The sequence below is a fragment of the Eptatretus burgeri genome, chromosome 6 (assembly GCF_056783735.1).
Source record: "Eptatretus burgeri isolate ZD-2024b chromosome 6, Ebu_testis_v1, whole genome shotgun sequence".
Taxonomy (NCBI): Eukaryota; Metazoa; Chordata; class Myxini; order Myxiniformes; family Myxinidae; genus Eptatretus; species Eptatretus burgeri.
In genome coordinates this window covers 59,361,209-59,388,860 of record NC_140966.1, presented here as the reverse complement: position 1 = coordinate 59,388,860, position 27,652 = coordinate 59,361,209, and the positions used below count along the sequence as shown (strand labels likewise).

General features: G+C 44.8%; 1 protein-coding gene across 6 annotated transcripts in view; it reads right to left on the bottom strand.

The window, feature by feature from the left end:
• Positions 1 to 27,652, bottom strand: part of LOC147024883 (uncharacterized) — a 90,743-nt gene that overhangs the window by 21,461 nt on the left and 41,630 nt on the right. For all 6 annotated transcript variants that reach the window (XM_085885239.1, XM_085885237.1, XM_085885240.1 and 3 more), the window contains 4 exons: positions 7,904 to 8,965; positions 6,244 to 6,810; positions 4,503 to 4,608; positions 3,253 to 3,387 (listed from right to left, as the gene is read on the bottom strand). In XM_085885239.1, coding sequence (XP_085741365.1) covers positions 3,253 to 3,387; positions 4,503 to 4,608; positions 6,244 to 6,810; positions 7,904 to 8,965 — 1,870 coding nt within the window. The remainder of the gene's footprint in view (positions 1 to 3,252; positions 3,388 to 4,502; positions 4,609 to 6,243; positions 6,811 to 7,903; positions 8,966 to 27,652) is intronic.

The following is a 27,652-nucleotide window of genomic DNA, read 5'->3' as shown; positions in this document are numbered from 1 at the left end:
ATGGGGATGGCGTGGTTGTTGAGATGCTGTTTGTTTGAAATAAAAGATAGAACAGAAAAATGGCTAACTGGAGGATCGCAGCCCGAATGGATCACATAAATTCCCTCTATACAACGGGTTTGGGCGAACTACACATGAACCTATGAAGATATCTCACCTGAGGGCCCTTTATGGTGTTATGCAAATTTCCACAGCCATAACAATATATTAATTCAGTGTCCCAACAGGGCTTGAACTCAGGACCTTTTGGGTCCCAAGCCACTGCCCTAACCACTGCGCCAACACCAGGCTAGTCATACGCCGGCATACGTCGTAAAATTTCAAGCATGCAAAAATTTGAGGACAACCCAAAAGTACAACGTTTAAAGCCAGCGTACTACGACGTATGGCAGCGTTTTTGAGCGTGCTCTTAACGTATACAAAACGTACCCATAACGTATTCGACGTGTGCCAGCGTTTTAGACAAATTTTTCATAAATCGGCATACGCTGGCTAAATCGTCAAGGTTTGACAGTGGCTTAAGGACAGGCACAGGGGGCAATTATATACTGGGGGAACTTGGTCTTAATCCCTATCTAATTAACACAGCACCACCAGCGTGACCACTCCTTGGCTTTTTTCACAAGATCTTAGCTATTCGTTGTTCACCTTGGCGTCTTGGTTTTCTATAGGTATTCTTGGCGTATAGGTTTTCTATTATCATCGTTTTTCCGAAACCTTGCAAATTATTGGCTTTTTTCATTGGCTCACCTTGGCATTTATGAAAATGAGGAGTGGTCACAATGAGCACCACCCCCCGTGTGGTGACACGTAACACTTAAGCTCACAGTCTCCCTACTTAATTTACATTGAGATGTCTCCGTCACGTCCATGGACCCAGCAACCCCATACAATCCTAACTTTACGATGAAATTCCTCCATCTACCCCCACAACCATAACAGTATGTATGAGAGAGGGTTCAATGCCATAGTATTACAGGATAGGGTTAATTGTGCCAATATTAAAGGGGAAAGGAGATGTTCAAGATCCGGGGAAGTACAGGGGCATTACGCTACTTAGTCATGTCATGAAGGTGCTGGAAAGGGTTCTGGACAGGAGGATAGTGAAGAGTGTGGAGGTGGAGATCGGAGAAGAGCAGCAAGGGTTTAGAAATGTGAGGGGCACAACAGATGGGATGTTCGTGCTGAGACAGCTGGTGGAAAAGAGGTTAGAGGTGAAATGTGGGATGGCATTGGGATTTCTGGACCTGGAGAAGGCCTACGACACTGTCCTGAGAGATGGTGATGGTGACACCGAGATGTGTGGGAGTGCCAGAAGCAGAAGTTAGATTGGTGGATGGGATGTAAAAGGGTACAAAGGGAAGGGTTTTGGTTGGTCCTGGGATCTCTGAGGAGTTCTTTGTGAACATTGGTTTGAAGCAGGGAAGTGCTCTTAGCCCACTCATGTTTATCATGGTGATGGAGCTGGTAAGCAGGAAGGTGAGCTTGAAGGGTAGTATGGGGAAGATGCTGAATGCAGAAGACCTTGCTGTTGTGGTGGAGAGTGGGTGGGACATGAAGGAAGTACTGGAAGAGTGGAAGGAAGCATTTGAGAAACATGGGCTGAAGATGAGTATGGAGAAGACTGAGGTGATGTGGGTTGGGTAGCAGAGGAAACAAATATCAGGTTAGAGGGGAAGGAGATCTGACAGGGAAATAGGTTTGAATATCTGGGAGGAACAGTGACCAGGGATGTTAAGTCTGAGGCAGAGGTGTGGAGGAGGATTCATGTGGGTGTGAAAGCATGGAGAAAGGTGGAGGGAATAGTGGCAGACAGAAAGATATCAAGAAAATTGAAAGGGAAGGTTCTGATGCCATATATAATCGAGCCTACCTTTATAGTCTGGATCTGGTGGCACTGACAGAGAGACACCAACAGAGGTTGCAGATTTGCAAGAACAACTGTGTCAGGAGGATTGTGGGAGTGAAGAGAGTGGATAGAAGGATGATGGATGAACTGAGGGAGGAGATTGGTGTACAGATGAGCTTGACAAAGAGGTTGGTGAAATGCCAGCTGAGATGGGCTGGACACTTGATGCAGATGGGGGAACAGAGAAGAAAGGAAGAAAAGAAGGAGACCGCATTTGAGATGGGAGGATTGTGTGAGGAGGGATATCTGTAAGGTAGGGGTGGTTGGAGAGTGGAGGGAGTTGGCTGAGGACAGAGAGAGATGGAGGGGCACTGTGGTCAAGGCAGGGCAGAAGCTTGGTGCCACTGCACCTCACCCATTATAAAAGGGAAGAGGAGGAGGAGAAAAGAAGAAGAAGAAGAAGAAGAAATAATAATAATATAAATTGATAAACTAACTTAAACTTTTCCCATCACTAGGGATGTATATTTTTGCTAGTAATTACTATAACTACACAAATAACAAGGATGAACATCATCGTTAAGCTTGTCCTGTGTGATCTTCAATGTGTAACCAATTTGTTTGCATGTTAAATAACCTTTGTACTTCATATATCCGTCTTACGCTTTAACATACAGCATTTCCTCAATGACAAGAGATAAGACGGGTTTTGCACTTAGACTTTTGCTTTGTTGATTCATCACAATTTTTTTTAATTCCTCATATCCTCCATTTAATTTACATATTCATATCCACTGCAGTCCAACAGGATGGTGCAGATGTAGCACAGAAACTCTGAGCCGCCTCAACTGGCTTCAATTATTGACCAGATTATAAACATTCTGAATGGTGCAGGAGGATTGAGAGGTTTGCACCACAAAGTTCGTCATCCCTTGGACGGACGTAAAGCTGGTTGTCCGGTCTGCTGGCATTATAGTTGGTAGACGTTAAAGATCCCATGTTGCCTTTCACAAAGAGTGGACGAGCAATCAGCGGCACCGTTGATAAACCACAAATTCCTTCATGAAACTACGTAATGAAACAATATAAATATTTAATGTATGTAGTAAAATGTAAACAAATGCACCAGTTTAGTCTCAACAAAAATGGAACCTTCACTCCTAATTCATATTCCCTTTGAGTTTATCCCATCACACCTAACCCCTTAAAAGTTGCGTTTTCATGTATTCAAATGGAAATGTCAAAATTGCTCTTTTGCTTCATGAATCATTGTACAAGAAGGAATCACTCAGACAAAATGCATTTGATATCTTCAAGTGCAATTCCTGTTACATAATGCATATTATCAGATTCATTTCCACACAAATACAGAGAAGAAAAAAATGTGGTGCAGAAAAAAATACCTTTCAATATTGTCGTCGTCACCAGCGTCCATTGGTTCTTTTAATTCCTCTTCTTGTTCTTTCTCTGCTTCATTGGCCGACTCCAAAGATGAACTTTCATCAGAGCTTGAATCCTCGCTGGAAGTCGACTCATAACTGTACAAAAGCAATGACTCTTTTAGCAAACTGAAGTCATCCTCGGGGCTCGGGAGAAACTAGTCCGCCGGGCTCGGGAGAAACTAGTCCGCCGGGCTCGGGAGAAACTCGTCCGCCGGGCTCGGGAGAAACTAGTCCGCCGGGCTCGGGAGAAACTAGTCCGCCGGGCTCGGGAGAAACTAGTCCGCCGGGCTCGGGGGAAACTAGTCCGCCGGGCTCGGGGGAAACTAGTCCGCCGGGCTCGGGGGAAACTAGTCCGCCGGGCTCGGGGGAAACTAGTCCGCCGGGCTCGGGGGAAACTAGTCCGCCGGGCTCGGGGGAAACTAGTCCGCCGGGCTCGGGGGAAACTAGTCCGCCGGGCTCGGGGGAAACTAGTCCGCCGGGCTCGGGGGAAACTAGTCCGCCGGGCTCGGGGGAAACTAGTCCGCCGGGCTCGGGGGAAACTAGTCCGCCGGGCTCGGGGGAAACTAGTCCGCCGGGCTCGGGGGAAACTAGTCCGCCGGGCTCGGGGGAAACTAGTCCGCCGGGCTCGGGGGAAACTAGTCCGCCGGGCTCGGGGGAAACTAGTCCGCCGGGCTCGGGGGAAACTAGTCCGCCGGGCTCAGGGGAAACTAGTCCAGCAGGATCACAGGAATATAGTTTGGTGGAATCACAGGAATATAGCTTCGTGGAATCATACAAATCTTGTTGAATAGGATTAGAGAAATCAAATTTAATGGGATCTGAGATAATTAATCCACTGGGCTAAATGGAAGTTAGTTTAATGGGATGATATGCGACCAGAGGAAGTTAGTCTAATGCGATCAGAGGAAGCTCAGTGTGGAATGTGTTGAATTCAACATACAGTATACGTAGTCTAAATGCCCATGCCTCACTTTTACTTTGTTCAATACATTTTAACTTTCTTTCACATATGATGCCTCACAACATCATCTATGAAGTTTAGTTTTATCAATGAATGTTAAAGTCTTGGTAATCTGTATTTGTGAACCCATACTCCCTCCCACCCCAATTCTGTTTGCTACCCATAGCCAGTGCCACAGTTTCACAATGTGGGAAAGTAACCGCTTTAATTTGTTCAACATGGAACAATACATTCCGGGAGTAGGTCATACCCGCCATTTACACCAGTAAACTGTAGAATCTTTTTTGGTGTTACTCTGACTTCATGGTCTCGCTTCTTCATTATTGATTTGGGTTCAGCCGCTGGAGAAAGGACAACTATAAAAAGAAGAAAACATTTTGAAAGTTAAACAAAAGAGCAAAATCTTTTTAACATAAAATTAACAAAGTACAGTATAGCTGAAGATAAATCAGCGATAACAGTTTGCTTGTCCTTTACATTTGATGTATTGCATTGTCCTTTCAATGAAAGACCCTTCATTGAACAAAATTTTTTTACACTGTTTGGAAATAATGTAGACGTACACATACATACTTAATTTTTTCTGTCTTATTGTTGGGTTTATACTTTGCATTCCGAGTTCCTCAGCAAGAGCTGATATCATTACTATAATTCACGGAGCGGTGTTTGTTTGTGTGTGCTTGTTTGTCGTGCTACTCCTCCTCTTGTTCTGGGCTGATTACATCCAGACTTTCCACATGTAAGAATGGAAACGGCCGTAAAACAATGATGACGACGACGACGATGATGATCAGCATGACCCCAATTAGTGTATAAGGGTGTTTTTATCTTTGCTGGTAGTTTTGAAGATGTGGGGGAAAAGGGGGGGAACGCAAATTCTCTATGTAAATGTGTATTGTGTCACACCACCTACAGGTGGAGGAAGGCATTACAAGTCTCCACCATTTGCAGCACAGTATTCCTGTCCCCACTTGTTTCCAGTGTTGTGAAGCGTTTTTAATTATATGCAAGAGGAATGTTTTTACTTCATGCATGTGACCTGGGGTTTTTATTTTTATTTTTTGCCTATACATCGCCCAAATAAAGGTATGCATCAGAAGAACATGTCACATGTTTGGAACAAGATCACCCATAGGGGAGGTACTCTACGAGTTCACAATAAACAGTCACTTGAACAATGGCTCAAATAGCATTGAGGAACACCAAATAAATTAATAATAGATATATAATGGAGCAAGTGCATGTAGGTATGCAAGTATTATGTTTGTATGTATCTATACTACTCCTCCAAGAGGATTTGACCTGAGAAGCTGAAATTTCCAGGGATTAATGACGGTATGCTGAAGTTGTGTAAGTTTCGGTTGATTCCATCAAGTTAAAAAAAAAATTGTTTTTTTGTCCATCTTGGCATTTTCTTCCTTAAAGGGGAGGGTGGGTGGAATTGGAATTATCCGAGCTATATAACCACAATGTATTATATATGCACATAAGCAGTATGCATGTTTTCCCTTCATATACATAACCCGGGCTAATTTTATTTTTGGGAGCGATCGAGGCGGCGGTCTGTTGCCTACACACCGCCCAAATAAAGGGATGTGTCAGAATAATGTGTTGCACGTTTCGAACAAGTTCGCCCATTGGGTGGGTACTCTGCTGTGGTATTAATAAACAAGAAGATAATAACATGACCCCCCCACCCCTCCACCCCGGCAGCTCCCATTTGGAGCGGGTGCTTCTTGTAATACTAATAAGACTATTTCCACCAAAGTTTAGTGTTTTTTTGTGATACTGCTCTGTAACCACAATAGAATAAAACTTGAACAAATACAATTCCTCCTTTGCTCTGTATTCCCCCATTCTTCACCTCTCGTTTTTATTTATGCAGAGTAATTCGTCATTATTTCAACAACAATTTTCCTGGTTACTTCACCTTTCTCCTTGTTGACTTTGACGATTGTACATTTCATAAAACTATTACGAAACACCTTTACCTTTGGCCGAGGAAGTGAAGAGCACATCTGCTTGACCAAATGCATGTGCATTGCTATGAGGAAGAGAAAATGATTTCTCTTCAACTCGGCAGTCATTAGAGTCACATGTATGAGAAATATTCCCTGCAATTGATGTGGGATTTTCCAACGTCATCACAGTGTCAGTTTCAACCCTTTCAATGGGCCGAGGAGATCGCTCGGCTGAGCGTAGCACTGAAGCATCACTCGCCGCCTGTGAATTGTTGCTGGTTTGAATATCGGTTGAAGTTCTGGGAAGCTCAGTGGGCTGTAAGGGATGCAGAGCCGAAGAGGATTCCTTGAGCAGATCATTTTCAAAGAGATCATTTGGTAAAGGATGTGTGAATGAAGAGGCTTCAATAGCCCTGAAGTCAGCTGAGCTGGGACACATTTCCTGTGAAATGGCTGTCGTGGTCCCAGAAGCAGAGTCCTTCTGAGGCTTTGTGTTGTCGCTCACAGCAAAAGTGAAGTCATAACAGCTAGACAGTAGAATCTCTTGTTTTTTGAAGAGGTTGTGAACTTGGTCCACACATACAGTCAGTGGTGGAGCTGTGGTTGTGGAAAAAGACAAAGTTTCAAAGGATATTAAAGTACACACATAAAATTTAACAGTTAACAAACATGATCACCCCATTACACAACACTATGTGATATTAGCAGTGTCTGCACTGCCTACAAACCACTCTTACGGTTGTGTACCACATGGTTGATTTATTGACGATTCACGGTCCTGTAAGGGACCCGTACCCTCGGAGTTTTCCGAAAGGTACGATCTAGATTCCGGGTGTTCGGTAGAGCTGACCCTACTGCTCCACCTAGCGGTCGTGCTCGCCGCCGGCTCCACAACAATATATCGTTTTTGACCCTTTCGCTCAATTGTGAAGAATTGCTTTAAAAATTCCAGTAGTCAGATCCGGATCCGGATCTTCACCAAAATATAATGAGTTCATCCTTGTCACACACCGAACCTGTCCACAAAATTTCATCCGAATCCGTCCACAACTTTTTGAGATATCCTGTACACAGACAAACAAACAAACAGACAGACAGGGGTGAAAACATAACCTCCTTCACCTTTGGTGGTGGAGGTAATAAATAGGTGGATATTACAAAATGGAAAGAGAATTGACAGGCATGTTAAGGAATTGCAAGATTGATGAGAATAAAAAGACATCTACAGGGAAATGTCAGCAAAAACCCAAAAGGAAGAAAATGCAAGCAATAAAGCTAAAAATATCAGAAACAGTTAGAATATGATGACAAATGTTCTGCAAACCATAATGGTCTTCAAATGGTCATTTACTTATTCAGCATGCATGAAGTGTGGGTGTGGGGGTGATAAATGAGAAAATTAAAATAGAGAGAAGGAAGAGAGGTGAAAGTACATCGGTGAGTGTGGGAGGAGTGGGGGAGAGAAGGGAAAAACATTAAAATACAATCTCGGCTTATTGAAGAGCAAGGTGAGGGAAAGAAGGTAACCTACTGACAGTGGGGCAACTGATGGACACAACAAGCAAGAAATTAATGAATCTGAGGAGAGGAGAGAGAAGGGGTGGGGTAAAACACGGTAACCCGAAAGTAAGAGTGTTGGGTTCGGTAGGGTGAATGGGGGTAGAAAATAAAATGTGCAAAATATGCTTACGTTTTGTGTACTCAAGAGTTGCAAAGGGCTCATCAGGCCCACACGCTATGCTGTGTTTCTCAACATGTGCCAGGTTGCAGCCGACCATAGTCACCATTTCTGGAGCCAACCCAACTGCCACAGATCTCAAACGTGGTATCATAGAATCATCAGGACCAGTTCTTGAGTCTAACATTGTGGGTTTAGCACTCACGGCAACATCTAAGAAATGAGACTTCTCTTGATTTATTGCACACTTTGATGCATCCGAAACATTGTGCTTCCTTGTGACACCAGTACCCAAAACACCCTGCTGTTCCAATCCAGGGTATGATTTCATTTTGGCCATTTCCAGCTGGGCACGCACTTCTCGAAGCTCTTCTTCAAGAATAAAGACACGTCTTCTCAGCGTATGCACATCATCCAATGATTTGGAGCCCAATTCACAATCCTCTTTGGCCGTGTCAACAACAACAGATGTAACACTTTGCTTGTGCGATGCTGATAACTGCTCCGAGTTACTCCCTGAAAAGTTATGCATGCTTTTCAATTCTGCGAGCTCAGCACGTAACTTTCTGGCTTCACATGCTTCACCCTCCAGCTCATGCAAGCCCCGAAGTGCTGCTATCATTTGCTCACGCACTGCACACAGCTGATTGGTCGGGGTTGATGGTGACTGAGAATGTGAAGAGGCTGTTTCCCTGATACCGGCCATCTTGGGAGCTCCGAATAATCTTTGCACAGGAGTTGCCGGCTGCGGTCTCTCCTCACGACTTTCGCCTTTGCTCATCTTTGTGTCTACTGACTGCTCTGCGCAATCTTTGGCAACAGAGTAACCGCAAGAAAGAGACAAATCATTTGAAAATACCAACGATGAGTTGATTGATCCTGTTGGTTCTGAAGCCTGGAGCAAGTGCTCACAATCTTGACTATGTTTCTCCACACTATTGCTTTGCTCTTGTGTTCGTCCCACTAGGCTTTGTCCCTTCTCGTGGTTTTCAACATATTTCAGGAAGTCGAGGTCGATCCAGACACCATAAGGTGCCTTAATGCAGTAACCATCCTCTTCACATTCAACTTCATCTGAAACACCAAGGAAAAAAGCAACAATAAAAAAATAATTCTTCCATTTTAGAAGTACAAACTTTACTTGACATAATGCTGTCTTTCAAAATAAAACAATTCAGTTCCTTAGTTAGGAAAATATCATTTTGATTTTACTTTAAAAATTACAATTCAAAGTAATGCAATTTTCAAAGACTTACATCAAGGCTTGAGAAAGCTTGAAAGCCTCTACCCCACTGTCAATTTGTAACCTTTTTGCTAAAGTTATGCCTGCTACCATACTGTACCATAATAACAGTTCAGTACAATCTGCATCTGTTTCCTTGAGAGGTGAGCTTACATCCAGCTCTCTCTCAGCTCAAGCCCTTGAGAGTGAACATATCTTGAGAAGACATACTGTATGTTCACTCCCAGATTAGAAGGCAGTTCAGCAAGAGCTGTGTGGACAGCTACTGGACTACAGTTTAGGTGCCTGAGAAGCTGACGGCCATCCGCTGGATCGAGTCGTCTCGACTTCATATTGCCACTGTTTTCCTATATGCCCGGATGAGAGAGTGAGGTTGATGCGCAACTCTTCCTCGCTTAAATCCAATCCACGTACAAGCCATGTCAACATGCCGCAGGCCCCTCTCAAATCCCGTGGCAATGGGTGAGTGATGAAGCAACAGGTGTGTATACACTCGACGTTGTTGCAGTGAATCGGCATTCAGGTGGCTCATGGCATCGGGTCGCATGTTCGCTGGCCTGAAGCAGCAGTGGGACTCGGCAGCCACCTGAATGACTGAGCAGTCCTCATTAGGATCGCAATGCTCACCTCATTATCATGAAGGAGGAAGTAGAAAAGGTGCCCTAGACACTTCCTGCTTCATTCCAACCTCAGCCGGTGCACCACAACTGACAGGGTTCCGACCATATTGGCCGAAGAACAAATCAAGACGAAAACGCCACCACCCACTTTCAGAACCTGGAATCAGCCTTACAAGGCATAAACATAAAGAATGGTTTGATGACGCTGTGATACAGAAACATCGCCAACACAAGGCCGACCTTGATGACAATACCTCCACTCACAACAGCATTTGCAGGACAGTCCATTGCAAGCTCAGAGAAATGCAAGAGTCAAGGAAGATGGGATCCAGTCCTGTGCAGTCATAAGTAACAAAAAGAGATTCTACAATTCCCTCAACAATCTACAGGCCAAAGTTATTCAGAACATCTCTAGTACTAGGTGTTGGTGATAAGACTGCTCAATGACAAAGGCAAGATCCCAAGGAAATGGACAAAACACTTCAGCATGATTCTTAACCAGCCTTCAAATATTAGTAAGGAAACAATCAGTTAGCTCCCTCTGGTCAAAATAAACGTGTCACTTGCAGATCCTCTCACTCTGACAGAAACTGAGAAAGCCATCAGTCTTCTTTCAAATGGGAAAGCACAAGCAGTAAATGCAATGCCAGCAGAGAATGACAAAGCCGGTGGTTCACACATGGTTGTGAAATTGACAGAAATCTTCCAAGTCAAGGTAGAGACAGGAAATATTACCTTAAGACTACAAAAATACCAACATTGTTTACGAGTAAAAGCAGAAAGGAAATTGCCATGTTTGTGATCATCACAGAGGCACATGCATCTCAATGTTGTTAATAGCCAGAAACAATCCTCGCTAAAACTACATTGCATCGTTTAGTGCAGCACATCGATCAGGAGTTCTTGCCAGAAAGTTAGGGTGGCTTCAGAAAAGGCCGAAGAATAGGTGACATGGTGTTTGCAGCTCGTCAACTCCAAGAGAAATGTCAAGAGCAAAATTCTAATCCCTATCCAACTTTCATAGACCTGACAAAACCTTGACAACCATAAGCAAAGAAGGCCTCTGGAAGATCAAGACAAAGTTTGGAATGGTTCGGTAGTTACGTGAAAGTATGCTTGTTCATATTACTCATATCATCATCACTGACCTCTGGTAGCTTGTCCATGTTGCTGTATTTGAGCCTGGAGAGTATCTGCTGAAATCTATCTGTCTGGGTAATTACTGACATCTTTGTTCCTTTCATACTTCTTTCTCATTTTTTTTTTTTGACAATTCTCTTTATTCACTCTAATTCTTGCTTTTTCTTCTTTTTCATCTCTTTTATTCTCTATTCCTCTCATAAATTATCTTTCTCTCTAAAGGCCCGGTCACACCTTGACGTTTTAGCCAGCGATGGCAATGTATTAAAATGTATGTAAAACGCTGGCTTACGTTGAACTTTTGATGTTTTTTTTTAAAGATTCGGACGTATTCATAGCGACTTGGTCTTATGTATAACGCATTGGTAATGGACACAGAACGTTTCGTTGTGTTATAGATAACTTATACCAACGAATGCTGAACCTGTTGTCGGCCTACACAACCGATGCCCAACGATAGTCTAACTTAGGCAGAGCGCGTTGCACGCATCGCCGACGATGTCATGACGTAGCCTATTAAAAGGCTGATGCACAACGATTCGAATCATAACTGCCGTAGAAATGGAAGTGACACATCGCGGTCACACCTTGGCGATCTTGCCAGCATGTGCCGACCCAAGAAAAATGTGTCCAAAACGTTGGGGCACGTCAAATACGGTATGAGTAAGTTTGGTATACGTGAGTAGAACGCTAAAGTACGCTATCATACATCGTAGTAAGTAAAGTACGTCAAGAAATTTTAAACATGTTCAAAATTTTACGACGTACTCAGCGTATGACACACGTTCTGCATGCGATGGGGATAAGTTTTACACACGATATGTGGACGCTTACACACGTCCACAAAGGCTACTTATAAGCTACTCATAAGTCGAAACACGTCGCGGTAATGTCTTTTTTACGCGAAACTTATTTCTAACTTATGTTTGACGTGCTTTGAACCAATTCTTTATGTAGTCCCAACACACATCGAGGTATGTAGACGTATTCCAATGACGTCTTCCGGTCGACAAAAAAAAATAAATGAACGTGTTTCTTGCTTACAACTGCCATATAAAGACGTGTTCCCAGCGATTTTGGGAATTGGTATATACAAATGCTGCTCATAAAAGGGGAACCCAACAGTGTTTTCGAGTCCTTTTTGAGTCGATGTCCATGTCAGCAGTAACAGTATCAGTATCAGTATCAGTATTAGTATTAGTATTAGTATTAGTATTAGTAGTACTTTGTTCATGTTGGCAGTAGTAGGTGAGTGTGAGGGGGAGGGTGTGGGTTATAATGGATCGTCCTTGCGTCCGCGTGTCCACGGGTAGGAGACATCTTTTCACCATTGTTCGAAGTTCTTCGTGGCTAATTTTTTATGGGGCTTTTTCAACAATGAGCTATAGCTTGTTTTTACGATTTAGGTCTATTCATAACGGGTTGGACAAATGCACAATGAACTAATAATGTGCATAGAGCGCTTTGATTACTTATAGATACGATATAACAACGAATAATTATCGTGAAGCCGGCGTTCACAAACTATGCCCAACGATAGCCTAACTTATCCATATCGTGCGGCAGTTTATCTTTGCCGGTGACGTGGGGTTTGCTATTCATAGGCTGCCACTCAACGATTTAAATGGCTGCATCTCCACTATTGAAAGTAGACGCTTGCGCTCAACAATTGGATTTTTTTACACTCAACGACTTTTAAACGGTACCACTCAGCTATTTTCATTGTTTACAATGAACGATTTAAATTGCTGTCACTCGCCTTTGTTTTTTGACGCTGGCGCTCGGAAATTTTAATCGTTTCTATTGAACGTGCTAAATCGCTCAAACCCCACTATTGAAAGTAGACGCTTGCGCTCAACAATTGGATTTTTTTTTTTTACACTCAACGACTTTTAAACGGTACCACTCAGCTATTTTCATTGTTTACAATGAACGATTTAAATTGCTGTCACTCGCCTTTGTTTTTTGACGCTGGGGTTTTGAAATTTGAAGCGTTTCTTCTGAACGTGTTAAAACGCTCAAACTCGACTATTTTAAATAGACGCTGCCGATGGACAATTGGAATCATAGCCAAGCTAGACATCGAAGTGTGAACATCCTCGTCATGGCGAAGAAAAGTTTGAAGAATGCTGCAAATAAGTGTCCTGGCCGTGGCCGTGGACGCTGACGCAAGGACGATCCATTATACCGACGTCTTTCAGCCTATGAGTAACTTAAAAGTAACGTCTGTCGATGTGTGGCAACGATCGCGTAACGTGCCAACAACACGTTAATCATAGGTTAGAAATAAGTTTCGGGTACGCTAAACATTACCTCGGCGTGTCTCAACTTATGATTAACTTACAAGTAGCATGTGTTGACGTCTGTCAATGATCGCAGACCGTGCATACAACTTGTGGCCAGCGTAGCGGAACGTGTGAGTCATACGCCGGCATACGTCGTGAAATTTCAAGCATGAAAAAATTTGAGGACAACCAAAAAGTACAACGTTTAAAGCCAGCGTACAACGACGTATGGCAGTGTTTTTCAGCGTGCTCTCAATGTTATCAAAACTTACCCATAACGTATTCAACGTGTGCCAGCGTTTTAGAAAAAAAATTCAAAAATCGGCATACGTTGGCTAAAATGTCAAGGTGTGACCGGGCCTTAAGGAGAAGTGAATTCTTGCAGAAAAGTTTCTGTGAGGCTCACTTGGCTGTGCATGGATGGGTTTGATGGTTGTGGAGTTGCAGCTGAAACCCAAATCCTATCCAGGTTCCTCCTGATGACTTCATCTTTGCTCTTTACTTCTTTGGGTTCCTTCTGATTACTTCAATGCAGGACTGTACATATTTGGTGTTCCATTTGATTTGAATTGAATTTATTTTAATCCCATTCTGAATTCAATTGAATAACAATAAACATCATGGATCAGGGTCAAGCGTCCGATCAAAGTGAAGTTGCATCAAAGTGGGAAGTCTTGGTACCCGGTCACCACTGCCAGCAGTTAAAAAGTGGTAGTTCCAGTTATGTTTATTATTAATCATGTAACACAGCAGTGCACAAAATACACAAAACAAAACTACACAAACACCACAAACAACAAGTCCTGGCGAGTGTCGACAAGTCCACATTTACGTTAATTTACGTTTGATTTTGATGAGTCCACATTTACGTTCGATTTCTTTTCATAATAAAACGATTAATGTTTTATATGTTTTTAAAATTTTGGGTTGCGTGCACTAGTCCAGAGACAAAGTAACTTTCACGCGTTGGAATAACCATCACGACTTCAGCAATTATTGAATTAGGATGGGCTACATGTTGAATTCTGCCTGATGTTGGCTTAATGGTTGGGGTGGTGGGCTTGGGATCCGAGGATTCTGAGTTCAAATCCCACTCAGATGTTCAATTAATACCAGGTGGGGTTGACTCTGCCTGTTATCCTTCCAAGGTCGGCAAAATGAGTGCCAGCATGCTGGTATACTGTGTCAGAGTGGCGATTGTGTGCCCGTCCAGGATTGTGCCCAATTGCCAAAGAGAGTGCTTAGGCAGCACCAACGCTCTGCACAGAGTATGGTCCCAATGGATGGATGGATGGATGGATGGGCCACAGTTTTACATTTTTATTTTTAGAGTGGAAGATGAAGTACAAATTGGCATTGTAGCAATCTCTCATTGTGGTACTTTAGCAATGTATACTGGCATCTTTTTAAGTCTTGGTAATTCAGAAAACGCTCGAGAATAAAAGATATGGCTTTTGAATGCTTGTTACTTCACTCTATAGGAGTTTATGAGCATATCACTGTGTACACATTTGAATGGGCGGCCATTTTTTTTGTCCGATTATCCCTCTATATGGAGTTCTACCGTACTCCATGATGATAAAATGCATGCGATTGTGCAATATCAATCCCCAAATAATCAAACTTATTGAGAAAGCAATGGAGCTCTGGCATTTCACATTGATATTACAGCACTCGGCTCTGGACCCACTAAGGAAACCCATTAATGAGCAAGGACACGCATACACACTAACATCCAATATCACGATGTCCAAAGAAACAGGGAAGGTGACAGATACATCCACTGCACATATGGATGATTTAAAACTTCACACAGAACGACAAAAAATTGGCAGAAATGAAACTAGTGAAATGGTACTCCGACATTCAAATGTAATTTGGCCTCGTTAAATGTGCCAAGTGCACATTCGTACAAGGTAGACCAACAATATCGGACAACATTAAAATCACCGAGATACAATGATACATGAGCGAGAAAATGAGGCATCACACAAATACCTCGGAGTATAAGAGGGCCACAAAATATGCCACAAACAATTGCCAAAGAATACCTGCATAGAACGAGGCTGATCCTGAAAACACACCTCTCCCCAAGAAACAAAATCACAGCCGTAAACGAACTTGCAGTACCAATGTTCAAATACAGTTGTGGGATAATAAACTGGTCACAATCAGAAATCAACAAACTGGACAAGGAAACTCCTCACTATCCACAATATTTTTTAAATTCATCCCGAGAATGGAACAGCCGAGATGAAAAGGAGACATCGACCTGATGGAAACTCAATCAAGTACACCGAATGACAATTGGAGGATTGGCTTAGTATGTGAAAAGTTCATCAGACTGCTGAATATTTTTTTTATGCAAACATGAAGACAGGTAACATCCCTGGGTCAGATTGCGGGAGAGTGTGTCGGAGTGGTGCTGAGGTGTCGTCCACCAGACGGCGGTCTCCTTGGGTTAACCTGAGGCGGTCCCTTCGGGTGGGTGCCTGGAATGTCCTATCCCTAAGAGAGGATGATCACCTGTCTCTGTTATCATCTGAGCTCAAGTGTTTGGACATCAGGATTGCAGCTCTCTCTGAGGTTTGGAGACCGGATTGCAGCAAGATAATGGTGGGTGGTTACACCTACTATTGGTCTGGTCGCTCTGATGGTTACCATACCCAAGGAGTTGCTGTAGCTGTGTCCAATAAGCTGACCCCAATGATAATTGAGGTAACACCGGTCAACGAGCGTATTATGAGATTAAATATTCATCACTCCTTTGGTGTCATTTCCCTGGTCTCTGTTTATGCTCCGACTGAGGCGAGTGATCTCACCGTGAAGGATGCATTCTACGCCACACTCGAGTCTGTGGTTGAACAGTCGGTCGGACTATCGCTGGTCGGATTTTGTGTCCAACGAGCGGTTTCTCAGAGAGACTCGGATGAGATTTGTTACCTGCATAGTCCGTGAGCGTCAGTTGCAGCTGTATGGACATGTGGCTCGTTTTTCTGACGCTGATCCTGCTCACCAGATTCTCTCAGCGAGGGAGTCTCATGAGTGGAGGAGGCCAGTGGGCCGACCACGTGCCTCGTGGTTGCAGCAGGTTGACCATCATCTCAAGGAAATGGGATGGGCTTGCCATCTGCCTGGGGGATGGCCAGACGGAGGCCCCTGGAGTACCGGCGGAAAGTGGACGCAGCGACGCGCTGTTCTGGCACATGCTCCCATACCTGACCTGACCTGATGAAGACAGCAAGCCAGAGAAGGTATCCCCAACCCACCTTGCAAAGGATTTCCAAAAAAAAGGTGTGAAGGTATCACAGATGAAACTGAAACAGCAAAGAATACAGCTACAACAATTGCAAAAAAGACAAAATTATAATATAAAATGAAATATTAATGATATATTCGCCGACAACAAATTAGGGAGAGACAAACAAATGTTCATTGAAACGACTAATAAGAGGTCAGCTCAACTTGGATGGAAAACAAATCAAAAGAAATGCTCAACCAGGGTCACCATACCAATGTTTTTGTTTTCTTTAATGGACTGAGCCGTTCAGAGTCAATCGGACAAGGCAGAAACAGAAAGCATGAGTCACATCCTTTCAGGATGTAAAAAAACTCGTACCAGAAAAGCTGTACACACAAAGGCACAACAAAGTATGAACAGTAATCCAGTGGCTCATCTGGAAAAAAATTCACTATCGCAGTTTCAGAAAACTCATGGAAGCATGAACCAAAAGCTATCATTAAAAACAAGGTTGTAATGTTCACATACGACCTGATAATCCCATCGAGTGTGAGCATCGAAAATAACGCATTGCAACCGGATAAAGGATGTCAGTAAAAAAATAAAGTATTGTATTGCTAATATTGAGGCACCAGTATCCAGATGTTTTCACCAAAGCAATGCATAAATCAAGAAAATGACCAATTACCAAGATCTCAAAAATGAAGCCAAAATATCCTGGAAGCTGAAGAGCACTAAAATTGTACCAGTGATAATTGGAGCAACGGGATTGAAATGAAGAGCCTTACAGAGATCTTAAAAACCATCCCAGGGAATATTACTTCAAACAAATTACAGTTTGAAGCTGTGTGGGGCTCGTTCATGCAGGTGGTTAAACCTACTATTGGTCTGGTCGCTCTGATGGTTACCATACCAAAGGAGTTGCTGTAGCTGTGTCCAATAAGTGAAATTCCATGATAAGTGAAGTAACACCGGTCAACGAGCATATCATGAGACTGAGGATTCGTCACTCCTTGGGTGTCGTTTCCCTGGTCTTTGTGTATTCTCCGACTGAAATGAGTGATCTCACCGTGAAGGAAGCATTCTATGCCGCGCTCGAGTCTGCGGTTGATCAGTGCCCCAGGCGAGATACACTTCTAGTCTTGGGGGATTTTGGTGCATCGACTGGCACTAATCAGGATGGTTATGAGACATGTGTTGGTCCTCATGGATCTAGAACTATGAACCAGAATTTCACTAAGTTCCTTGACTTTGCAAGAAGTCGTGGACTTAGGGCGGCTGGTTCATGGTTTCAGCACCCACAGGCTCATCAATGGACTTGGTAATCCAACACTGGTGATGTAGCAAAAGAGATTGCTCATTGGTAGGTGCTGGAGGATGAGTCAGCACTGCAGGATCTACCAGAGTACTCAGTTCCTCAATACCAACCACAGGCTTGTTGTAGCAACTCTTAAGTTGCAGCTTAAATTGGGAGAATGGTACCATCCCAGCCTAGGCTGGATGTTGGCAAGCTTAAGGATGAAAGGGTAGCTGAGGAGCTTGCGAACAGGTTGAGTGGAGATTTGTGGGGTCTGGGTGCTTTGGGGAATCCTGAAGAGTTGTGGAGTGCCTTCAAGACAACCATCCTTGATGTTGCCGGTGGATGTCTTGGAACTCACTGTTGGGTGAAGTCTCTCAAAGGACACTGGATACCATTGACCAGTCGCAGGGCCAGGCTTAATGACAGAGTTGAACTGTTCAGGGAGTTGAGGCGTAAAACTGGATGTGCGCTGAGGGTGGACAAGGAGGCCTATGTGCGAGGAATCTGTGAGGGGGTAGAGCATCACCTGTGGCCAAGTGATTCTCCTCTTGCTTACAGGAGAATTCATGCATTGCATTCCTCCAAGCCCAACTCTCGGTGTACTGCAGTTAGAGTGGAGAGTGGTGGGTTCTTGATAGAGGAGTCCGAAGTGAAGGCCCGCTTGGCCGGTTACTTTGAGCAGCTGTATCAGGCTGACCCACCAGCTGTTGAGTTGGATGTCAGGAGTGGTACTATCCCTATTGCTGACCATCAACTGTGAATCACCTTCGTTTGTGGAAACATGGGCTGCGGTGAACCAGTTGAAATGTGGTGAAGCTCCTGGGATCTGTGGCATCCATGGTGAACTTCTCAAGGCTGGTGGAAATGCTGTAGTCGTGTTGTTGAATGCATTTCTGTACTCTGTTTGGAACTGGAGTCTGGGAAGGATGTCAGAGAGATCAAGCTGTGGTCAATCGTTTGGGAGTGTCAAGATCTCTGACCTTGGTTTCGCAGATAATGCAGTCATCTTTGGGAAGACTCTGGATATCCTTTTGGGGGGCCCTCGAGGCGCTGAATGAGGAATTGGAGCCACTGGGATTATGGGTTTCCTGGGTCAAAACTAAGATCCAGGATTTTAATGACATCTTGGATGCTGCAATCTTGTCTATATCTGTTTGTGTTGAGGATGTTGAGGTCACGGAGAGATAAATTTACCTTGGCAGTGATATTCATGTCTCCGCTGGCTTTGAGCCAGAGGTCAATTGATATCTGGGTCGGGCCAGGGGAGTCAATAACTCACTGGACCATGGGGTATGGTGCTATCGGTACTTATGCAGGAGGACGAAAGTCCGAGTCTTCCGGTCCATGGTGCTTCCAGTCTTGCTCTACACTTGTGAGACTTGGACTCTGACCAGTGATCTGAGATGGAGACTTAACTCCTTCGCTACCAGGTCTCTTTGGAGAATCCTTCGCTATCGCTGGTCAGACTTTGCGTCCAATGAGTGGCTGCTGAGAGAGACTCAGATAAGATTTGTTACCTGTTTAGCCGTGAGCATCAGCTGCGGCAGTGTGGCCATGTGGCTCATTTTCCTGATGCTGATCCTGCTCACCAGATTTTCTCTGCGAAGGAGCCTCATGAGTGGAGGATGCCAACAAGCTGACCACATGCCTCGTAGTTGCAGCAGGTTGATCGGCATCTTAAGGAGATGGGGATGGGCCAGGCATCTGCCTGGGGAATGGCTAGAGGGAGGCCCCTGGAGTGCCGGCAGAAAGTGGACACAGTGATGTGCTGCTCCGGTGCATGCTCCCATACCTGACCTGATCTGGGGCTCAGTGATGATCCTCAAAAGCCCTCAGAACAAAACTCAGAAAAAGAAAACTTTACAACCTGGTCCATGATTGATGATCCCTTCCCAAAACGGAGCTGGAGTCCTGGGAAGACTCCATTCCCCCTTCTAAACCCCACATATGGAGATAACAACCAATGACACACACACACACACACACACACACACACACACACACACACACACACACGGATATATTGTTACGAATTTGGAAGTTTACTGCACTCAACATACAAGTCCTATCGCTCAGTTATATTGATAAGTAAATGTGGATAGATAGCTCCCTTTTCCCTTGTCTAATAGTCCAGCAGCTAAGTCGAAAAATATTTCACTTTGTGGAGAAATTATGAAACTTTGCAGATAGGTGGAGGACCCCAGTAGGAACATTTTTCGATTAGGACCCAACTCTGAAATGCCCCCTGGTGGCCGCCATCTTGAGTTTCAATATGGCCGCCACATTTGATATATATTTGCCTATAACTTCAAAACTAAAGCAGATAGAAATACGATTGCAGTGGCTACCCCCCTGCCCCCCCCCCATTTTCAGGGTCACTGAATTCAGTGATATCAATATCATGCATATCTAATGTCAGCCATCTTGGATTCCAAGATGGCCGCCAGTTAGACATATATTCCAACAACTCTTAAACCAAATTTGATAAGAAATGCTATTATCAGTGGCTAAGCCCCATTTTAAGGTCAAGGAATCGAGTGAACTCACTATCATGCTTATCTGGGATCTGCCATCTTGAATTCCAAAATGGCTGCCATGTATCAAATGACATGATTCTGCATAAATAAGTTCGGAACAAGATTAGATAGAAAAGTTATTTTTGCAACCCGTGTGGAAGATGAAGCATCGATGATAATTTGGGTGAACAGGTGATCAGTTAGCACCCCATATGATTTTACTTAGCACCCCATATGATTTTACTTAGCACCCCATATTATTTTACTTTGCACCCCATATGATTTTACTTGGCACACCATATTATTTCAGTGCTGCCATCTGTTTGCATTAGTTTAGGTTAATACAGCAGACATCAAAGTTCGTTATCATTATTGTATTAACGCATGTTTTCTTTTCAGGTGGAAAACCATAAACCATGTCCAGGTCATTCAAGATCGTTCTTTCAGCATCAACAGACAGATCATCAAAGGCAGGAGGAACACCTGACTTCAACTGGAGCATCTGTGTCCTTTGCCAAAGGAAAACCCTGGACTCCCTTGTTGTACCTGACAGGGGAAAGCGGCTTACGAAAGGAATGGAATACTGGACACTTGCCCAAGACCTAAATAACGCTAAGGATGCTGACTACAACCCATTGACAATTGATTTTACTAATCTAGATGATGGGACTGGCATTGAGCAAGCAGTACATGCACATCAGGCTTGCTGGCATAAACTTTGTAAAAATGAATATTGTGAACTGAAGTTAGATAGATGGAAAAAGTGTAAGGTAGCCTGTGACGATGAACCTGCAGCATCTCCCACAAAAACTAGGAGAATGAGTGCAGATAAGCATACCGCAGGCAAAAAGGACATGTGTCTGTTCTGTGACAGTAGTGAAGATGAACTCCATTCTGCGTCAACCTTCGCAATTGACAATACTGTAAGACAATATGCGATTCAACTTAGGGACTCGTGTTTGCTCAGAAAACTTGCTGGTGGGGATCTCGTGGCTCTAGAAGTCAAGTATCACAAAGCCTGTATGACAAAACTGTTTCATGATGTGAGGGCTGCACAAAAATCCTGTGATGAATCGCCCACTTCCTCATTTCATAGTATAGCACTGGCAGAACTTCTAGCTCACATAGAAGAAGCCAGTAATTCGCAAGACACTGCTCCCGTCTTCCGATTAGCCGACCTGGCTGAGACATACAACCAACGTCTGGTTGATCTTGGGATGGATCCTGAGGTTCAAGTAAACAGAACACGCTTAAAGGAAAGACTCTTGCAGAACTGTCCAAATCTGACGGCCACGAAGCATGGCCGCGAAATCCTATTTGTAGTTGACCGTGATATTGGAGACGCGGTAGTTAGAGCTTGTGACATTGATTCAAATATCATGTGCTTGGCAAAAGCGGCAACAATCGTTCGAAAGCATATTTTCGAAAACTCTTACGTCTGCAATGGGAAATTAAACCGCGACAAACAGGTGAGATCTGTACCAAACGTGCTGCTAGCCTTCGTGAGCATGCTGCTTGAGGGACCAAACATAAGGGACCAAAAAGAACAGACAACGCTCCAGCGTAATGCTGGATTAACAATTGCCCAGCTGCTTGTCTTTAACAGTGTGAAACATGCCAGACATCAGCGTTCTGCTGTCCGACACAACAGATCACAGGAAACACCTCTCCCAATTTATGTTGGTTTAAAGATGCATTCAGAGACAAGGAAGCGTGAACTTGTGGATCGGTTCTATGGTTTGGGGCTCTGCATTTCCTATGATCGTTTGCTGAGGTTATCGTCTGGTGTAGCAAATCGTCTCTGCAAACAGTATGAAGAGGATGGTGTGGTCTGTCCACCACAGCTTCAGAAGGGCGTTTTCACTACAGGACAAGCTGATAACTTAGACCATAACCCAAACTCAATTTTGGCAAAAGACTCCTTTCACGGGACTGCTCATTCCCTCTGTCAGCATCCAGATGCGACTAATTCTGGTCTATCTCGCCTCGGCACCTCCATGTTTGATGACGAATCAAGCCAGGCGAAATACGTTCAGCAACTCCCAGGGGAGTACACAAGTGTACCTGCTGCACAACCTATCCCAAGGGATGCTCATGTTCCGATCTCTTATGGGCCTGTCATGTCACCGACAGATTAATTTCTGAAGAAGGACCGTAAATTAGAGTACAAGTGGTTGGAACAACAGATGGAGCTTTGCCAAAAGGAAACGCTTGGTGCGACCGATTATCCATCCTGGGCAGCCCACCACACTTCCAATCAAGAGGAACCTCCGAATCCTTAGACAAACATTTCGTTGCTCCCTCTCTTCCGAGAAAAGTCCAACACCGTGGCAATGATCTCGCACATTATGAACAACAATGCTGCCACAACATATTTCCTCAACCCTGGTCAGACGCCAGTCCTCACAATGGATCAACCGCTATACGCCATGGGGAAACAGCTCCAATGGCGGTTTCCCGACTTGTATGGTGAGGATAAGTACGTAATTGTACTAGGGGGGCTGCATACAGAAATGGCTGCGTGGAGGACCATTGGCGATATTCTTGATGGAAGCGGGTGGACAGAGGCTTTGGCACAGGCTGACATTGCGAGTTCAGGCACCTGTGAAGGATTCCTTCGAGCATCTCATGTGACCAAAACACACAGGGCACATCAGGTAACCGCCGCAGCTTTGTATCAGTTACAGCAAAAGGCCTAATCAGATTTTAAACATGCGGAAAGCGCAGACCATCATGATGGTGAACCTGACCCAATCGAGTTCACTGAGTGGTGTGCTGGGAGGTCCGATAAGTACCCACAGTTTCATTTTTGGCAGACGGTGTTAGATTTTGAACTGACAATCTTCCAATTCATAAGGCCTTGCGAGTGGCTGATTTGACATGTACATTGCATCACAAGTAGATTTAGTACCGTGGTTCTTCGCATTAGACCATACAAACTATGCCCGCTGGCTACCAGTTCATGTGCGAGACATGTCCAATTTGCAGGAGAAGTGCCCGGATGTCCATCGTGAGTTCAAGCATGGAGGATTCACTTCAAAACAAGACAGGTCGACCGTTCTCGGCTATTTCGTTGGACCAAGCATACGAGCAGGTCAATGCAGTCGTTAAGGGGGACGGCAGAGCTGTTGGTCTCACAGAAAACCCTGGAGCGCTTAGGAGATGGATGGTTGCTGGACCTGAAATAGCAAGACTAGTTGAAGAGTTTGAGGATGGTTTCGACGACGACGGGGCATCCATGACACCTGCTCGCCACCATGAACAGACGAAAAGTGTCCAGCAGAAATTTGTGGAAGATGTACGATCATTGGGTGTCACAATTGAAGAAATGGGCAACCCTTTCATGGAAGACAGTATGGTCTTGCTGAATCTCAATTCCAAAGTCATCATGCCAGAAAAAAAGTTGTGAAAGCCATGAGGAACGTCAATGCGCTAGGAAAGTCAAACTATGATGAATTTGTGGAAAAGCGTTTCAAGTCCAAATCGAAGTCAATTGGAGACACCATTTCCCGCAACAATCTGGCTGTGTTCAGCAAGCCTGGTGTGCAAAAAACAAAGGCAGCAGGAAAGTTGACTGAGCTGAAGAATGACAAGGCTCTGTTCTCAAGGTTGTACATTGCTAGTCAAAAGAGAGAAGGGGATATCGATGCATTCTTCAGGCACGAAAACCAGTGTAGTCCACCGTCACTCGCAAGTGGAGGTCAGATGAGACAAGGTGACAAGCATCAGCTTCTGGACTGTCTCAATGGTGTGATGACCGATGATGGTACGGCCTTGCTGGTTGATGCTAAAGTTCTTGATGGCCCTGCTGTTGTCCACTTTCTACAGCCTGGTACCTGTGCCACCTTCGAAGATTACGCCCAAGATATCTTTATCCCATATGTGGTTAGGGAACTGGGGAATGCTAGTCGCATTGATATTGTTTGGGATGTCTATCGGTCGGACAGCTTGAAAAACGCAACGAGAGAGAAAAGGGGCTGTGGTACAAGAAGCCGAGTGACTTCCTCAACATGAATTCCAGGTAACTGGCCAAGCTTTCTCCGAAACAGCGCCAACAAACATGAAATATTCCTGTTGCTGGCCCAGAAATGTGTGAACTACCAAATGGCAGGTGACAAGCTCATCTACAGCACTGTGGATGACAAAGTTGTGTGCTCTTCCAAAGACGCCATCAATGCAGCTCTTGCCCCTTGCTCACACGAGGAAGCAGACTCGAGGATCTTTGTTCACGTCATTGACATGGTTCGGCATGGACATACAAAAGTGATGATCCGCACTGTGCACACTGATATAGTGGTGATTGCAATTGCTCACTTCTTGAACATTGGCCTCAAGGAACTTTGGGTTGCCTTTGGAACTGGTAAGAATTACAGGCACATCACAGTACACCAAATCGTCGCTAACATAGGACCAGAGAAGTCCAAGGCTCTGTCATTTTTCCATGCATTTACTGGCTGCGATTCGGTGTCCTTCGCAAACCGTGGAAAAAGTCTGCATGGCAGGCATATCCAGATGCTACAGAAGCATTTGGGACATTGTGTTCACAGCCAGATGAGGTGCTGAGTACTGTCATGGACATCCTGGAACGATTTGTTGTGTTGCTGTACGACCATACATGTGAACTTCAGGGCGTGGATGCTGCACGGCACTACCTGTTCACGAAGAGGTCAAGGGAGATTGAGAATATACCTCCAACAGCATCGGCTCTCTTGGAACACACAAGGAGAGCTACATTTCAAGCAGGTCACATCTGGAGTCAGTCGTTAGTCTCCAACCCAGTTGTCCCCCCTCCAGCTGATTGGGGTTGGGAGAAGGATGGTGAGATATGGACAGTGATATGGACCGTACTACCCGAGGCATCTAAGGCATGCTACGAGTTCCTGAGCTGCAAGTGCAAGAAAATTTGTAAAGGAAACTGCAAATGCTACAAAGCAAATCTCCAGTGCACATCCCTATGTGCCTGTGACGGACAGTGCTCTGAAAAATGACGTTGGCCTCTGAAGTTGCAGTCCTATGTAATTTGGATTAAGGGTTATAAGAAAATATGTTGAACATGGCAGCCATCTTGGAATCCAAGATGGCGGACACCAGATATGCATTGTCTGATTTCACTGGATTCCTCGAGGCTGAAAATTGGGGGTTAGCCAATGAAATTGCATTCCTATCCGATTCAGTTTCGGCAGCCATATCTTAGGCGGCCATATTGAAACTCAAGATGGCGGCCACCAGGTGGCGTTTCAGAGTTGGGTCCTAATCGAAAAATGTTCTGACTGGGGTCCCCAATCTGTTTGCAAAGTTTCATAATTTCTCCACAAAGTGAAATATACTGCCATATTTTTTGTCCTAGCCGCTGGACTATAATAGGAATTAAATGTACGTGTGCTGTGCGTTATTTTAATAGTTAGGATTTTTACACCCTGATAACAGCAACAACACACCTTCACCTCACTTTCGCACAACAACGCCATTGCCTACGTGCGTTAGACCACGTATGTGGGCGGAGTTTCCTCAGCCACCAGAGCTCCGACTCCGCCCCTGAGAGATGAAATGTTCCCCCCCGACTAATGGGAGGCGTGAGACGTCTCAGACACCGACGTTCCCATGAACCCCGACCAATGGGAGGCGTGAGACATCTCAGAGGTGAACTTTCTCACAGCCTCTCGACCAATGAGAGGCGAGACGTCTCAGACGGTGATCCTTCCCACGACACCCCATCCCACAGGAGAAGTGCCGTATAAGAAACGCCAGGGCCTTGGAAAGAGCGTGAGCATCAGCGTTGGGCAATTTGGTTCGAGGTGCCGGAGATCGACTCGTCTGGTCTGGTTGGCTTGGCAGCGATCGGGTTCAAGGTGCCAGAGAACGACTCGTCTGGTCTGGTCGGCTTGGCAGCGATCGGGTTCGAGATGCCGGAGATTGACTCGTCTGGTCTGGTCGGCTTATCAGTGCTCGGTCATCTCTCGTCTCGTCCACCTGGTGTCTGACGCCTTTGCTCCGTCCCTGGTGCTTGGAGTGGAATCGTTGCTGCGGGTTCGAGTCCCAAAGAGCCAGATCGTCGAAGACCACACGAGCTGGACAGGTCCAAGCACAGGTTCTGGTCTCGAGCTCACCTGTCCTTGAGCTGGAAGCCTTCAATAAAGACAATTGGGGTCCGTTTCTATGTGTGTGTGTCTGTGTGTGGGCCCGTCTTTAAGTCGCAACGGTTAAGTGCCTTGTACATTATTTGCATTTAATTTCTGTTAGTCGTGATAACTCTGCTTCTTATGTACTCTCCTCCTTCCCCACCTATTATAAATAAACCCAAGTGTTAAATGTATCAGGTCGTTTTTGTGTTTCTTTTATTGGTTTAACACGGTGCGTGTTGGAAAATTAGCCAAGCTGTTGCCGCTGTAAAGGGACATTTGGACCGACGAAAGCTCGGTGATCATCCATTCGGGTCGCACACGGTTCGAGTACGCTAGCGTCTCGTTCCATACGAGCATCGTTGAGGGTGAATTTCTCCGGTAGTTGGACGACGTGGGTATTTAGGTAAATTTAAATTGGCAATCGACCCTACCCCACGGGGTCGACCTATTGGCGAACTTCGGTCTGATACAGGACCCGTCGGCTCCGGAGTTATCCGGGGTGACGACCTATACATTCTGGGTGATCGGTGGAGCCAACTCTACCGTTCCATCTGGCGGTCGTGCTCGTCGCCGATACCCAGCCCCGTAACAATATTACATCCTGGTAAGTACTTACAAAAGCTATTTTATTTGAAGTTATAACTTTAACCGATAAGCAATTGACTGATTTCCTGACTGCTCAGATCATCAGCTGGGCACCGTTCTTCCTTGAGGTTTCAATCCTTTCAGCCCAGAATCTCCAAACAGCGGATTCACAACCTCAGTCACAGATCCACATCAGCAGATGACCAACATCAAGTGATCCATGACATTAATTGCGTCCAGGCAGTCAGTCACCCCATCAATGCAACATCACAAATCAAACTTTACTTGCTCGAGGGTTTAATATATTGCTTTTTTTATGAGGTAGATGGAGGAATTTCGTTGCAAAGGTAGGACTGTGTAGAGTAGTACGGTCCGTGGATGAGCAGGAGACATTTCAATGTAATTTAAGTAGGGAAAACTGGCAGCTTAAGTTATAATGTGTCACTGCACGGTGGAGGGGGGGGGAGACAGGCGATGCTATGTTAATTAGACAGAGATGAAGGCTAATTCCTGCAGTTAGTGGGGGTGGGGGGCAATGCTGTGTTAATTAGACAGGGATGAAGGCCAATTACTCCAAGTGTGTGATTGCCCCCTGTGACCTTTTCCTACGTTTTTGCATTTACAATGATGGCTACAAAAAGGAACGACGCTTTACCAACAACAACCAGAGGGCCACGCCCCAAGGCTTATGATTGGTCAGTGGAAGTGA